Here is a 16,177-nt window from a genome sequence, read left to right on the forward strand (position 1 = left end):
AATAAGGAAAAATATACTGGTAGATCGTACGTACCAAGTTCATATTTGGTGTGAACAATTCACACTCTTTGGACCAAAATTTGATTTCAATTTTTTGTGGCACGATAGAGGTATAATGTGCATCTGTCATCACTTTGATCTCTATATCGGCCAACATTATGCTCATGGTTGTTCTAATTTAACTCACAAAAATACAACATAATTTTGCTCAACCTGAAGATCAGAACAACCAACCGCACATATCTCATTACCAAGGTGTGGCATAATGTCACATTCCTTATTGAACAGTAGCAACGCATCCTTGCAAAGGCACCTTACTTAAGAGCCTACAAGTACAAACACAGGTACTTTATTCCAACTCTTCTAGCTAAGTACCGTGTGATGCGGCTATCATGTGTGTACGTATTAGTAAGCACACAGACATAAGTACCGGCAAAGCTCGAGCTTAACTAACTGCCTTCGAGCTGGGCCATGGCTGATCAACCAGTTAGATAGATCAGACATGAACCTTCGGGTACATTTATTCCAGCTTCTCTAGATATATGTATCAGGTACCGGTGAGCTCAAGCATTGCCGTCGGCTGGGCCGAGGATCATTGCTGGTCGATCAGTTTGACAGATCAGGTGAACCTCCTCCCACCGGTGCCCGTGGGACGCTGGCAGTTGAAGTACACGGCAGCGACGGGCTTGCCGAGGTTGAAGCGGCGCGCGAAGCTGCGCGAGTTGAAGCTCTGGCGTGCCTGCGGCGCGAACACCGTCCCCCGCCCCAGCTGCTGGTACAGAACCAGCACCATGCGGTGGATGCCCATGGTAGGGCTTGGGCTCTCGTATGGCACGACCTCTTTTCCTGCCAGTTCATCAAAGAGTAAGGGAATTCAGATAAGTTAACTGTTAAGCCTGCGCTTTCCCCGGAAAATGGAATAAATAGCATGTGCTTTTGTGGGTTTTACTGTATTTGTGTCCTTTCTTGGCATCATTAATTTGTAGTACTATTTTGCAGTAAGGTGGGATATGTGGAAAATAGCAACTATAAAGCGGTTCAAGGGCGTACATGTATTATTTTGTTCACTGATTGAAGTACATGCCAGATTTTTTCTCTTCCTACCCTAATTAACATGGACGAGTTGGTAGTTGGTTACTTGTAATCACAGAAAATGAACGTCAAGTACGTAAGGTCTATCATAAAATGTTGTATTATTTGAGCGTTAAAATGGCAGTTGCTGTATTGCAACATTGTGTGTTTTGCCATGTAGAAAAACCAATGTATGCTAATTTGGCAAAGTCACATGGTACTGAATATACATATGTGTAAAACAATATTGACGAGTAATTAAGTACTGAAAAATTGAACAACATGACAAAGACCTCTCAAATAAATTGCAGAGAATATATTTTTCAGCAGCATTTCACGAGTACCTTATGCAACCATTGCAACATTGCACTAGTTGATGTGATAAATATTTTGCAGTAAATAAGAAACCATTTTCCTTGCATCATGCTTTTACAAATATGATCACAAAGTAATACAATTCATACATCCTAAAGATGAAATCATTAAATTTATGTTTTAATAATAAACGTATGAACTCACTTTTAGTTAAGCCACATATTGCAATATTTTGATTTAACATCATCTGATACACACTATACAGATCTACTGCTTTGTTAACTAAGGTGTATCACATATTAAGATAAGAAGTAAAAAAAATCATATATCATAATATACAATATCCCAGTTTAAGCACTAAGTATAAGCTCGAGCGTCACTATGGAACACCACCTGAGATACTAGTACCTAATATGGACCGTTTGGCAAGAAGCTTGAATGAAAACCTGAGCATTAGGAAAAGTAATTTTGATGTACTCACCAAAGCTATCGTTTGTTGATGATGGGATATCAGTCACCATCCTGCGCATACCCAAAATAAAATAAAATTAGAGCAGTCCATCAACATATAGTTGTGGCCCAACAAAAACGTGCATGCGGTAAAATATGACAACACATGTAAGAGTAATGGCTTACCAGTGCAGGTACTCCCTCAGGGTTGGGTTGCTGGGATTAGGCGCATCAGGATCCACCATAACCTATTTGATTTACAATTACACAAGCACATGGTCAACATGTTAGGGGATAAAAAATAACCTAGCTATAATTTGGATTGGGCTACCAACAAACAAGTTCAAGCAACATGCAACAACGAGCTTGTTTGGTGAAGCCATTAGTCTCCCAAACTCTCTCAAGTTCATACCATGGCCATACACGTATGGCCTACCATCAATGGAGTACTCTTTCGGGTTCAAAGTGGTAGGCTTACTAGAGTATAGGCCACACGAAAATCATCACCGCCTATCTCAACGTTGGGTTTCAGAGAGACTGCTGGCGAGCGAAACTCCATGCCATTGAACACAGGCCTCCCATCATACATCACAGTTAGAGGCACCGAGCTAACAAATGGGTCTAGAACATCTCCAACTATCTGTGCCCTTGTCAAGGAGTCATTCGCCATAATATTTTGGAGTCTCAGAGCAAGTGTATACACTATTGAACTACAAAAGCTTGAGAAATTACATGGGGTTGGGGACTATTTATAGTCTTTGAGAGAGCTCTAAGATGACACACACATGCACGTGTGATTCGCGTTCTAATAATTAGAATATCACTATGTTGATCTACTTTCGACAAGATGCCCTTCTACTTGTCAGCATTTTAGACATTATTCCTTCGTCTTGCTAGTGTTCTCAGCGCCATCTCTCCTTCTCGCGATAAGAGCATATGTAACAAATGTTTGGGAATCGCATATATCCTTTCCATATCAGTTATATGGAATTATATATCTTTTGTTCTTCTATGCATCACATTCCACGAGGAAGATCTCTACTTCTGACTTTACATGGTATCATTGGCAATTGACGATATATTACTTGGCTAGCTCGGTGTCGATCAGGCCCTGGTGCTTGATATAGTACTTATACATAAGTTACGATCTGTTTGGTTCTTTACAGCGAACAACCGGTTATATATATTATTGAGTGCTGTTATACTTATTAAATTTAACTCTGACAGGGAGTAGACATGTACAAATGGACAAAACATATGTGATATTTAGGCCTTTCAATTTGTTGCTTTTATCTATGCATGTTTAATATTGCTCTCGGTGGTAGTGTTTGTCAGTATATCATTTTCTTCTTCATCCACATTTGTAAAAAAAATATAGTCCATTAATTTGTTGGATCTAACATACAGCTATGAAGAGTGATAATGCTTAACATGCACATGTACAAACAGAGAATCACTACTGTTGAGAACATATTCCAGCATGAGGTTTGTGCCCATGAGCTCATGCACCTTTGGAAGTGGCATGTGCAGCTGATGCTTCGATGCCTTCTTCGAACAGCTCTTCAGTTTGTCCCACAAAACTAAAAAATATGGCAACATTAATTGATAGACGGCAACCCGGAGGAAGGAAGTACTCCATCCTCTAAGAAAGCAACGAATGGCTATGGTACATGAAAACTCATGCATAACTTATTGGAAAAAATGTGACCACCTGAGTAATTTACAAAACGCCGGCATAATTCGACATGTTTGTTTTCTACCGTTCCGATACATATGGCAATAAACTTACGCAAACTTCTGCATCCATACAAATTATAACATGAAATGCGTTCTTCTTCTTTTTGCGGGGACCATGAAATGTATTCATGGTTTTCAATCATGAAAACACAATTCTATTTCAAATAGAAAAAATATATTTGCATTTCTTAGAGAATTCTAATCAGAGATCTTTCTTAAAGGCTTCTGTGCAAAGTAAGTTCTAATACAACATTACTTTTTTCGTGAAAATGCCAAAAGCCATATGTTAAGTAGCACATGCCCTTGGAAAATACCCTTACAAAAATTTAAAAATACGCCAAAATCATTAGGGGCGTAAAAAAATTTGTTCCTCCTGCATCCATCAACGGGGCACCGTGAGCAAAACTCGTTGCCACCTCTGGGCCTATCAAACTTGTCAGGAGCTTGTAAAAGCAATGGCCGAGAAGTCGTCGATGTAGACCAGAAGACGCTGCGGCCAGCCATGATCTATGTAGCAAATCACTGCCCCGGAGAAGAAAACATCAAAGAGGGCATGCAGAACGCCCCATATCTGGCCAGACGGAGTCGTGGAACGAAAATCTCACACGCGCCCTCACATGGCCGAGGCTGGCCAACCTTTATCAGTCGGAACTGGAGCCGGACAACCAATACGCACAACCATGTTGTCTGCTCTGCAGGACAGCGCGCCGCCGAGACTTCATTGAACACTTTCGCCACCATTGCCGGAAGGGCCGAAGTCGCGAAGACCTATATGTCCGTACAATCTCATCACTGGATCCGATGGCACACGCCATGTCAGGACCGAAGAAGAAGTCGAAGGAGCCATTATTGAACACCGCCACCACCATCGCCGGAAAAGCGGAGACCTGCCTAATGCCCCAAGATGGAGGAAACTACAAATCCATCGGTTGATCGAGCCTCTTCGCACACCCTCACCGGCAAAGCCGGCGGAGAAGGAGGAGGCCGGCAATCTACCGGTGGAGGGGTATGACCGCGGTGGAGGAACGTACACTACTTATGATTGCAGAATTGCATTTATGCTTTTGCATTTATGACTGAGGTTAGTTTTCTGAGACCAATGATTGAAATCGACGGGACCTCATCCTAAAGAACCCCCTCTCCATGATCGGCTCTTTTCGCTCACCTTTCCTGCTGTGTTTGGACCCTATACCTTATCTGCCAACGTGTTCTCAGTTACGATAGGGACGGCTCTAGGTAGAGCGATCGTTGCACCTTGCACCTTGCAACCTTAGCTCTTGATTCATCTATATCAAATCTATAGTTGTGTGCAATTGCATCGCATAATCAAAGACTGAGAGAACTTTTTTAATTTTTTTTTTAGATGAAGACTGAGAGACCATAACAAAGCTACAAACTGCTACTGATCACTGCCCTAGCTCGCACGTATTCCGGCGTTTTGACCAGATTCGACTGCTCCCGTGGCCGCTGCCACTCCTATTCTCCCAGGAAACGGCCATGCCAACCGAAAAAGCATAGCAGAGGCCGACAGAGCTCTTTATTTTTTTCAGCGAAAATACTATTTTCACATACTGTAAAAATCTGAAAAAAGTATACACACAGATGTATATTTGTAGTATACACATATAAAATTTCATAAACACATATATTCACATGTAATGTATACAAAAAAGATAAATACACAGATAAAAATGGGCTTTATCTTTGGTGTTTTTGGGCCAGATGTTTATCTTTTTTGAGTAGCATGCAAATGACTGAATTACCTGATGAGATTTTTTACATGCTTGATGAACAGTCATATGTATTTGTATAAATGTTTTTGATATTTTTTGAAACTTTTCAGTATATTCTGATTTTTCTTTGGTAAAACGGGCTCCATGGAGCCCGGCCTCTACGACGCAACACTCTCATGCCAACCTTCTAATTGCACTCTACTTTTTATTGCGGTTGTTATATAGAACATGGTGGCTTTGTGTGCAACTTTTTGTCCAGATATGCAGATCGCCACCGTGCTTGATTGAATCATGCCGGGCTAAACACTCTAGATATGAACTTTCTCATACAAAATTCATTAACCTTGAACATGGGAGCTTCAGGGCCGATTGTACAGACAATCAAAATTTCTATCCATCTATACAATTGTAATCCTAGAGCTCTACTCCGTCTCCATGCATCCCCTTCCCCCTCCTTTGTCTTTGACATCCCACCGCAATGGATACACCACCTTGATTCGGTTCCAGCTGGACAACAAAATTCCAAGTTCTTCTTACTCTTAAAATATTCATGTTGGTGCAACCAGAGTTGCATTATCCACCTTTTTCATCGTATTGCCTCTCGTCTCTATGGTAACTCTCCTTGGGGTAGAAGCACTATATATCACTAGATGATTTGTTGTGCCGATGGCGCAGAGGCCAAATGCAATCCAGAAGTTAGGCAGACTGTATGAAACACGTCTTATGAATTGCTTGTAAAGCACGATCTTGGTTTATGACATGACAACCTGCAACATGAACTTATAATTGCCAATTGCCAGACTAGGACCGACAAACTTACAATCAGAGGTCACAACTCTTCGATCATGACTAGTGTTGGGTCATGCTGACTATACCACCACCTTAGTGTCGAAAAGGTCGAAGATGATGACCCTGAAACTATTGCCAGTTTGCACCTTGAAGGTGAGGAAGTACCTGATCTGCAGCTTGTGAGCTATGGTGAAGCTAGTCCACCCTTGATCGATGGCAAGTCTCCCATTAAAATCCTAGAGTTTGACCTTCCAACTGCAGCCGGTGTTCGTCCTTAGAACAATTTCCTGTGGGACGGTCCTCATGTCCTCACGGAAGGCATTGAAGATTAGAAGCAAATCGAACTTAGGTGCTATAAGCACCTTGCAGAAGTGGGTTGGACCTACGTCTTCATTGAAGTGGCCAACATTCGTTGGCCTCCCCCAGCACTTATTGGAGTTGTTGGCTTCTCCTGAAAGCTTCCTTGCGTGTGGTGTGCTACAGAGACATATGCAAATGTGTAGTGGTCGTCTTCAAGATCACCCCCGAGTGATTCGAGGCTCATCCATTGGGGATGACTCAAGGAGAATACGGTGAGCCACTTAGTGGCGTTCCGGAGCCAGTGTTCCAGCACCGCTCCAAAGGAGATTAACACTTCCCCAATGAAGTGCGAACTTCAGGATAAAATCTGCGTCCTGACTCACTTGTGGTTATTCATTTCCCACACTTTATTTTGCTTTATATGCTTGTGGGCTAGCTAATTAGATTGTTGCCTACCTTACATTGTTTGAGCTTGCTTGTTCATGTAGTTGGATATGTACGTAGAGAACCTACTTTATCCATAAATCCCTGAAAATGGTAATTAATCTTAAAAAAATGCCGTCTCCTATTCACCCCTCCTCTAGTCAACCGCAACGATCCTTTCAACCTCCTAGTCAATGCTCATAGCGCCGGTGCCAAAACGAGTGCTCACGTGCTCCCCCGCGTGGGTCGGCCCAACAACGCAAGCAACGCATCTCGCTTGGTCCCCCCCCCCCATTCGTTTGCTCGGTTGATCATTGACCACGCGACCATTGAGCGCTGAATTTCTCTTAAAACCGTTAAATTCAAAAATATCAAGAATTTGAAAGAAAAAACAAACAAAATTAAAATAAGAAATCATGAATTTGAAAAAATGTTCGCGTGTTCGAAAAGAGTTCATGAAAATTTTAAAACACAAAATTTTAAAAAAAGATCATGAATTTGAAAAATTACGATCTTCAAAAAAGACCACAAATTTGAAAAAACAAGTTCACGAATTTGAACAAAGAAGTTTACAAGTTTGAAAAGAGTTCATGATTTTTTTAATGTGAATTAAAAAACTCACAATTGAAAAAAATGAAGAAAACCCCGCCCAAAAAACAGGGGAACCTTCTAGACGGTTCCCAAAAATGGTGGGGCCGATAATGGGCCGGCAACCCGCCTACCTCCTAGGGAAACAAGGGATGTGCATTAAGTGACGAAAACGATACGAATAGTGTTCCGGGCGCCGAATAAGAAATGGCGATTTTAAGTGCTTTTATTCGATGCACTTCGGTACTAAAAAGAATAAAATGCATGCGCAGTCTTAATTCTTCCACAAAAATGGCAATTGGGTCCTAATTTTTTTTAAATGCACGTCAGGATTCTAAATCTTTTTTCATCCGAGGTCCTAATTTCTTCTGACCATTGCTGACCTGCCTGCATTGCGCGTTGACCTTGGCCAGGTAGACAGGAGGTCCAACGGCTATAGGATATTTATGCAAATTGGGCTCTGTAAAATTTCTCCTTCTCAATCCCTGGTCCCTAGGTCTTCTCCCCCACTCTCTTCTCTATGTCAGCGCTCCATCGCCATGTGTGCCGGCGCAAGCTCGTCTGCGGTCAAGCGCCACGGTAAGAAGTCGTTCGGTGTAGCCCTGACCTTGGCAGTGCCGTCTCGACCGCTAGTAGTAGCTCCACTTGTGTCGTCGCTACCATCGGGGACACTACCGTTGGTGCCACGCCCCCGACCCCGTGCGCCTCCCATCACGACTAGCTTGAGCCAGAGCTCGCATCCTCCTGCCGACGACAGTAGCAGCTGCGCCCAATCGCCGCCCGTTCCCCTTTCCTCCTGTTTCTTCCTTCACTTCCTCCTCACTCCTAGTCTCTCATCTCCCTACTCTCCCGGCGTAGGAACCTCCATGGAAGAACGCATGAACTCCCCTGTCGCCGATCTAGATGTCGTTCGCTGGAACCTTTGCGTCGCCGGCCAAATTCGGTGCCCCGCGGCCTGATCCACCAATCCCTGCCGCCTCAGCTCTTCTCCTCCTTGGCTCCGACGAGTCCTATCGCCCCCGCCGCCTGGTCATGGTATGGTCACACCAAAGGCGACAACGAACACCCCTGCTGCCTCACTCGTCCCCAGCGGGTGTGCGAGCGCCTCTGCATGCACATGCGCGGCGATGGACACGACATGCGATGGATTATTCTAGCGTCTTTGGTGCCATCCTAGCGGCTGACGTTGTCGGACTACCGCCGCCGATGACCTCTGCTTCTAACCGAAGCAGCGCCGCCGCCGTCCCTCGCCGCCGGTTTCGCCGGAGAGGGGTGGGGAAGAGGAAAGGGACCGTGATTGTGAACAAATTAGAGTTTGAGGTTTTTTTTGCAAATATGTACGGTTGGTCCTTACTCCTGCTGGGCCCTCCTGTCCATGTGGCTAAGGTCAAAACGCCACACAGGCACGTCAGCGCAAGTATTTGAAAATTATTGAACGTGTATAGAAAATTTGTTGATCATGTATTAAAAGAATGATGAATTTTTTTTGATCATGTATATAAAAAAGTTAATCAGGCATTTGAAAAAAAATGTTGAACAAGTATTTGAAAAATATTAATCAAGCATTTGGAAAATGTAAATTGTGTACAGAAAAAAAGTGTTGACCATGTAATAAAAAAATGACGATTTTTTATCATGTATATAAAAATGTTACATTTGAAAAAAAAAGTTGAACACGTGTTTGAAAAATGTTAATCAAGCGTTTGAAAAATGTTAAATGTGTATAGAATTTTTTTGACCCTGTATTAAAAATGTTAATATTTTTATTTAATTTTTTTAATCACACATGTTAAAAGAAACTGTTAACAATCTATAAAAAAAATGTTGACCATGTATTCATAAAATGTTAATATTGTATTTAGAAAATGTTAATCAAGCATTTAAAAAAGTTAAAAATGTGTGTAGAAAAAATATTGATCATATATTAAAAATTTAAAATTGTATTAGAAAAATGCTAAACATGTATTAGAAAAATGTTGTTGATATAAAAAAATAGAATATAAACTGAAAGAAACAAACAGAACCAAAAATAATGAAAACAAAAAAAACCAAAGAAAAATGAAAATAGAAAAAATGAAGAAACGAATGAAAAAAACGGAGAAGAAAAAAGAAAAGAAACCAAAAAAACTGGAATATACGGAGAAGAAACAGTGGAAACCGCGGCTAGTTTGGACTTAAGTAGTCTCGCCTTACTATTCTGTCGCTAACCTAAGCAAAGGCTAGTGGCTAGCCGTGCTTGCTCTAAACCAGGAGGCCAGTGTTTGATTCCTTTCTCTTCTCTTTTTCCATTTACTGTGCGTGAACGGGCCGGCCCAAGTACTGTAGACCCTTCAGCGAGTGATCCTTCCATCTCGAGTGCCCTCGAGTGCCCGATCATTCGAATATATTGCAAGTACTTCCCGCGTCTTAAAATAAGTATAGCTGATTTAGTATAATTTTAATGGAAGTAATTAATTGCTCCTCATCTATTAACACGAATTAATTCCTGCCTTCAAAGTCTTCAGTTTCACACGCAAAAAGCAGTAGAAACTGGGAACTGCCCTCATGTTCCTCTCCCCAATCAACTCTACGCTTACGTTACACTAACCCCTATTAATTACAGTACGCTATCATCGATCGTACGGTGCAGCTAGCAGCAGCAGCAGCAAGATGCGAATGGCAGGTGAGAAATGCCACGCTCTCCTTCTCGTTGGCATCGTGCTGACGGCGTGGCTACGCGGGTGCATGGCGACCGACGGGTTTACCGTGGAGTTGATCCACCGGGACTCTGTCAGTCGCCGTTCCATGACCCGTCGCTCACCTCACACGCCCGCCTGCTTGCCGCCGTGCGGCGTTCCACGGCGCGCGCCTCGGCTCTCGCGCGCTCGTACGCCGGCGACTCTCCTCACGGCGCCGTGTCGGAGGTCGTCTCCAGGCCGTACGAGTACTTCATGTACGTCAACGCGGGCACGCCGCCCACCAGGATGCTCGCCGTCGTCGACACCGGCAGCAGCCTCATCTGGCTTAAATGCACCAACGTCGCACTTTCGGCAGCAGCCCGTCGTCCTCGTCGACGTTCCGCCGCGTTCCCTGCCAGTCCGGCGTGTGCCACGCACTCTACGGCACCTGCGGTGCCAACTCCAGCTGCAAGTACGCCCACTTCTACGCCGACGGCTCGCAGACATCCGGCCTCCTCTCCGCCGAGACTTTCATCTTCGCCGATGCCCCCGGCGGTTGCGTGGGGTGCCCCGACCGTCCGCAGCTGCTCGTGCCAAGGGTCAACTTCGGCTGCTCCACGGCCGGCGCGGCCTTCCCGGACGGCGTCCACGGCATCGTCGGTCTCGACAGCGGCGACCTCTCCCTCGTCACGCAGCTCGGCGCCGACACGTCCATGGGCCGGGAGCAACTACAATAGAAGCTGAGCTTGTGATGCAAAAATAGAAAAACAGTTCTGGACCGATGGATTGGAGATGGAAGGCACAGATTCCGGTGAGGGATCCCACACCCTTGAAGTGTACATTTTACAGAAACCCCCCACTTAAGAGTAGATATAAAACCAGACTTTTGCAGTGAACACCCCAAGTCTCTCTCAAATCAGCAGCGTTGATGCCCCATCTTTGTACATATCTGTTTATGTGGGACAATCTTGGCTTCTACTACTACATCAGCTATAAAAAAATGCAATACCTACCATAAAATATTTGAGTGCATGAGATAATTCAACCATTCCCTTCAAGCATTACTAAACATATCTCTAAAATTGGATAATCCATGTACATTTCTAGAAACAAAACATAACAGACTTTTCAGTACATGTCAAGTGATATGACCGGCAAAATCATGAGAGGATCATTTTCAGTATATGACCGGCAAGACTGAGTATTGTAAACTAAAATGATCACCACTCAACAAGCATTACTATTAATAATTTCAACAGACTTTTGCCTCCAGTTCTAGTGCTTCCAAATGGTACATGGCAGAAAAGTTGGACCCCTCGGTCTTCAGTAATAGTGCTTCCTGTAACGTGCCTCAGACGAAAAAGATTAGGACGAGGGTCTCCAGACCGCTTTATGGGAGGATGGGTCCAAATATTGCTCAAGAACATGCAAGGAAGTTGCAAACATGCTGGTTAACATCTTCAAACATCAATTTTTAAGAGCAAGGCAATTATTTCAATCATCATGTAAGGACTTGAGTAAGATGAAAAATAAAACTGAAACCCTCATTACCTAATGCAAACCAATTATTCAGAACAAGAAGATACTTTGGGTCTGACATTATCCTACACTCACACTGGAAAAGCACCCATTGTTTTTCCACATAAACAACCTTCTCAACATCAGAAGCCCACGGATACTCTCCGGAGCAGTGTGAGAAAGATAAACTTTATCTTATGAAGATTTTATCGGTTAAGTTGCCATGAACAGGGACACATCCCTGCAAACTGAAAATCAAGTACTTGCAGTTCATAAGAGCATGGTTACAACCTCCACTAACCCCATCCTGGCACTAAACAAGTCATCACATTTTAGAAAATGGTCCAGTGTGATAGCCAGTTCATAATTGCTACTCAACTACATTACCCAGTAACACAATCCAGCCAGTGAGCAGTTCACCCAATTTTGAACAAGGTACCCTGTGATAGCAAGTTCATAATCACTTGAAATTATAGACTAAATATGCAACAAAAATGGTTCTATGGGAAAACACCAATTACCTACAAGTCCATTCGGATATTGCCTCCACACACATGTCTGGTGCACAGGAATCCCGAATCACAGTGATGTCTTCCAGTAGCATGCAACAGTGCGAGAATTCATCATTCGTCCAGGTTGTGACGCAACTTGGTAGCATCTTCATGTGTAATTTAATGAGGACGATGTCTTTCCACTGTTCAGATCAACCAAGCGCAACCACACCTGTGTATTTTCCAGCGGCTCCAAATCCACACCCGCAACTCGGCGACAGAGTGCCTCTGCATATCTCTTTAATTCAGCCGACAGTGCCGGCACAAGACATGCAGAAATCCTGTGCACAAATATATGCTTCACTTAGATGACCTAGATCTGGGAATCCACCTAGGGAGAATTGCTGGTTTGCGATGCTATTCAGGTTAATCATATGCATAATCTAAATGGTCAGCATGACAGCACAATGCAACACAATGGTATGTATCTTGCTCCTCGAACAAAATTAACAAATACTTGCTTCATGTTACTTTATGTAATATATGCAGGACATCTGTCGTATTTCACAAGGATAAGATTTTTTTTGGGCCTGCTAGTTGAAATATTATGATACTGAATTGCATAACAGTGTTGTAAGCAAAATACAAGGAGCAAAAGCCTTTGAACTGCTATCTTCAGGACTCAAAACAAAATTAGGACATCTAATTTTCCACTTGAAACTCATCTCTTGTCCTATGATCCAATATAAACTACCGCCCTTACTTTTTTTGGGGGGGGGGGGGGATCTACCTAATTATTACATTAACATGAACATGTACGAGAAAATACAGTAACAAAATAGAGATGTAGTATAAATCGACTAGCTCATAATGCTTTAACAAAAATTATGAAGAATGAACACCGTGGCGGCGATTCCTAGGTTCGCACCAGTGGTTGGTCTGGAAGAAGGCGAGGAGCGTTTCGAGCTACTGCTAGATCTTGAGAGGAGGAGGTAGGGAGCACGCCCACGAGTAGATCCTAGGGCCTGTGAGGGCAAGGAGACGACGATCCCACCACCGGCTTGCCGTACGCCGATGAGCTTCCATTTATTCCGCCTCAAACTAAGCCGCGGGAGCCATCGAAGCGGAGGTGGAACGGCACCACGACTGGGCGTCGTGACCCAGCTTGGCTCTGGATCTAAACGAACGCCGCCGCCCGGGAATTCTTGGATCTGCGCTGCCGCCGCGGCCGGAGGGGAATCGGTTTTTGGACGAGGAGGACATCGGGCGGAAATTAACTAGGAAGGAGGGACGTTTTTGCACATAAACATGTAATTTTGCGGCTGAAGCACCTCTGCCATCCATCTCCAATCTAGCGGTCTAGAACTGGTTTTTCTATTTTTGCATCACGGGCCCAACTTCTATTGTAGTTGCTCCCCCATGGGCCGGAGGTTCTCTACTGCCTCGTGCCCTACTCCGTCAACGTCTCCTCCGCGCTCAACTTCGGCGCCCGTGCCGCCGTGACCGAGCCAGGCGCGGCGACGACGGCAATGATCCCGTCCCATACGCAGGCGTACTACAGCGTCGTGCTCGAGTCCGTCAAGATCGGGAGCGCGGCGCTGCAGCACGTGTCCAATCTCATCATCGACTCCGGCACGACGCTGACGTACCTCGACAAGGCGCTGCTGGACCCGATAGTGGAGGAGATGACACGGCAAATCAACTTCCCGCGGAGGCAGTCGCCGGAGGAGCTGCTGCAGCTGTGCTACGCCGTGGCCGGGGCGGCTCGCAAGTATAATTTCCACGAGATTGTCCCGGACGTGACGCTAATGCTGGCCGTGTTCGCCGAGGCGGTGACGCTGAAGGCGGAGAACACGTTCCTCGAGGTGCGGGAGGGGATCATGTGCTTGGCGATGGCGCCGGTGACGGAGAAGCAGCCGCTGGCCATCCTTGGGAACATCGCGCAGCAGAATTTTCACGTCGGTTACGACCTCGACAAGGGCACCATCACCTTCGCCCGTGCAGACTGCGCCAGCTCCTACCGCTAGTAGTCCTCCGCCCCTGCTAGCTATCTGATCATCATTTGTTGCTAGTACTAATAATTATGAGTTTCAGTTAGAGGGAAAGCAGCTAATCTTCGAATTTAGATCCTCAATGCGACTATGAGCTCCGTTTGGATCAAACCAGTATATGGAAAATATGTGCACCGGAGCTTGTGGTGCTACCGGTGCACCAAACTCACATTGTGCTTTTAAAATGTTCAAGCAATTCTGAAAAAAAAAGTTAGCACACCCGCACAACATAAATGTAGGTTGTCACAAAATTTTAAGTCAAAATTCGAAACATAACTCGAAAAACAAAAATGACAAATTCAACACCGCATAGTACAAAACATAACTTGGATTTTAGATTTGGCCCATTTATCACACTGATGCCAGATTTGTCATTCTTTTATCTCAAAAATATTTTAATTTTTTTATACGAAATTTTGTGACACCATACATTGATGTTGTGTTAACATGCTAGAATTTTTTCAGATTTTCTAAAATAATGTATGGCATCCGGTGCAGCGGTAGCACCACAAGTGCGGGTGCACCGGATACGTTCCCAATCAGTATAAGCTGATTTCGGATATATCCTGCGACTGATTGATTTTTTTAGCAACTTTAGGGTTTCTTTTCTTTTTTTAGTTTAGCTGCATGTCTTTTTTTTGCGGATAATTTAGCTGCATGTCCATCAAGTGAATATCAAATTGGGGCCAATCGGATTTTTGGCAAGGAAGCAGTGGCCGCACAGAGCACCAAGGCCACAGACGGTGGCACCGGGGCGAGCTACGTCTGTTTCAAACCAGTATAAACTGATTTCGGATATGATGGGCGAAAGTTTTATAGCTAGGATCCTTTTCCCACTATAATTATCATCAGATTCCAATGACCCAAGATGCGAGTGTGAGTGCATATCAAATTATGAGTTATCTCTTGCTCAACTTAGATCTAGTGGCGGAGAAAGAAGAAAGAGAGGCTAAGCGCTAGATAGGGTCAAAATTCAAAGAAGATACTTGGCTGGATGGTTTCTCTCCCAAATTGAGATCAAAGTCTTGTTTGACCGCGTGAGGAATTTTCAATGCTCCGTACAAAGGGTCATAAGGAGCTTTGACTGATTGTCGACGGTGTATATTGATTAGCTTTAAGATGGATCCAAATAATCGGGGAACGTTCCGGGGGGCGGGAGGGGACCTGGCGAACCAAAAGTTTCCTGGGAACTCCCCGTTCCAGCGAACCCTTCTCCCCCTATGCGTAAGTGAGCCTCCAATGGGCCAAGAAAAAGCCCAATTCTCAGTGACGCTACTAAACCTTAGAAAGAGGTATTTTGGACCTCATTTTAACAACACAGAAAATGCCATGATATATAAAATAAAATGCAGTCGTGTTAAAAAATGATCATGTACTGTACATTCCCCAAAAACAGGTCTTCAATATCGAGAAAAGAACAGTTACAGAATTTGACGTGCTAAATTTCTTCTAAACAATTTATATGAACTACCATGTCACTAGGATTTCATATATAGGACATATGTCTAACACACACACACACACAAAATATGTGTATAGCAAAACTGCTAGTTGCAAAAATGTCTTTTTTACTAAAAACCATCAATGCACGGCAAATTTGGAAAATGTATAAAAATATAAAGGAAAATCGTCATGATCGAGGATGCTTGAAAATCGAAAAGTTTTGAAAACAAAAAGGAAATTGCCATGATAAAAAATAATGGGAATGCCATGACATTAAAACTAAAAATGCCATGATACAAAATTAAAATTACCTTGCTCCATATTTTCTCTTTGTCGAAAACAAAAAATCACACAAAAAGAACATTGCCATGATACAGAAAGTAAAATTGCCATGCCATTAAAAATAATTTTACAGAGCTATAGATAACAAATTGTCATGCTCTTAATAAAAAAGCCATGGTCTTAATGATAAAATTTCCATACTATTAATAATAGAAATACCATGTTGCAGATAGAGATCCCATAAGAAACTTTGAAAAGAAAATGCTCTTTAAAGAACATATTTTTTCTTAAAAACTCAATGGTTTCCAAAAGGGTTTCCCACAATGGTA

The 16,177-nt window shown here is 43.5% G+C and overlaps 1 protein-coding gene and 1 pseudogene across 1 annotated transcript; one reads left to right on the plus strand and one right to left on the minus strand.

The window, feature by feature from the left end:
* Nucleotides 1–222: 222 nt before the first annotated feature.
* Nucleotides 223–2,577, minus strand: LOC109773196 (protein FLOWERING LOCUS T 1). Its single transcript, XM_020331893.3, has 4 exons — nt 2,315–2,577; nt 2,023–2,084; nt 1,868–1,908; nt 223–846 (listed from the first exon to the last, which is right to left on the minus strand). The coding sequence occupies exons 1-4, from the start codon at nt 2,504–2,506 to the stop codon at nt 620–622; spliced, it is 522 nt and encodes a 173-aa protein (XP_020187482.1). The 5' UTR covers nt 2,507–2,577; the 3' UTR covers nt 223–619.
* A 7,484-nt stretch (nt 2,578–10,061) lies between these two features.
* Nucleotides 10,062–14,099, plus strand: LOC109773200 (aspartic proteinase CDR1-like; annotated as a pseudogene).
* Nucleotides 14,100–16,177: the final 2,078 nt, after the last annotated feature.

The sequence above is a fragment of the Aegilops tauschii genome, chromosome 2 (genome assembly GCF_002575655.3).
Source record: "Aegilops tauschii subsp. strangulata cultivar AL8/78 chromosome 2, Aet v6.0, whole genome shotgun sequence".
Classification (NCBI taxonomy): Eukaryota; Viridiplantae; Streptophyta; class Magnoliopsida; order Poales; family Poaceae; genus Aegilops; species Aegilops tauschii.

Bases quoted from the DNA above. Each gene is read 5' to 3' on its own strand.
- LOC109773196 (XM_020331893.3), bottom strand. From the start codon at position 2,506: ATGGCGAATGACTCCTTGACAAGGGCACAGATAGTTGGAGATGTTCTA. The intron at 2,085-2,314 runs GTAAGCCTACCA...TAAATCAAATAG, and splicing joins TTCGTGTGGCCTATACTCTA to GTTATGGTGGATCCTGATGC. The intron at 1,909-2,022 runs GTAAGCCATTAC...GGGTATGCGCAG, and splicing joins CTGAGGGAGTACCTGCACTG to GATGGTGACTGATATCCCAT.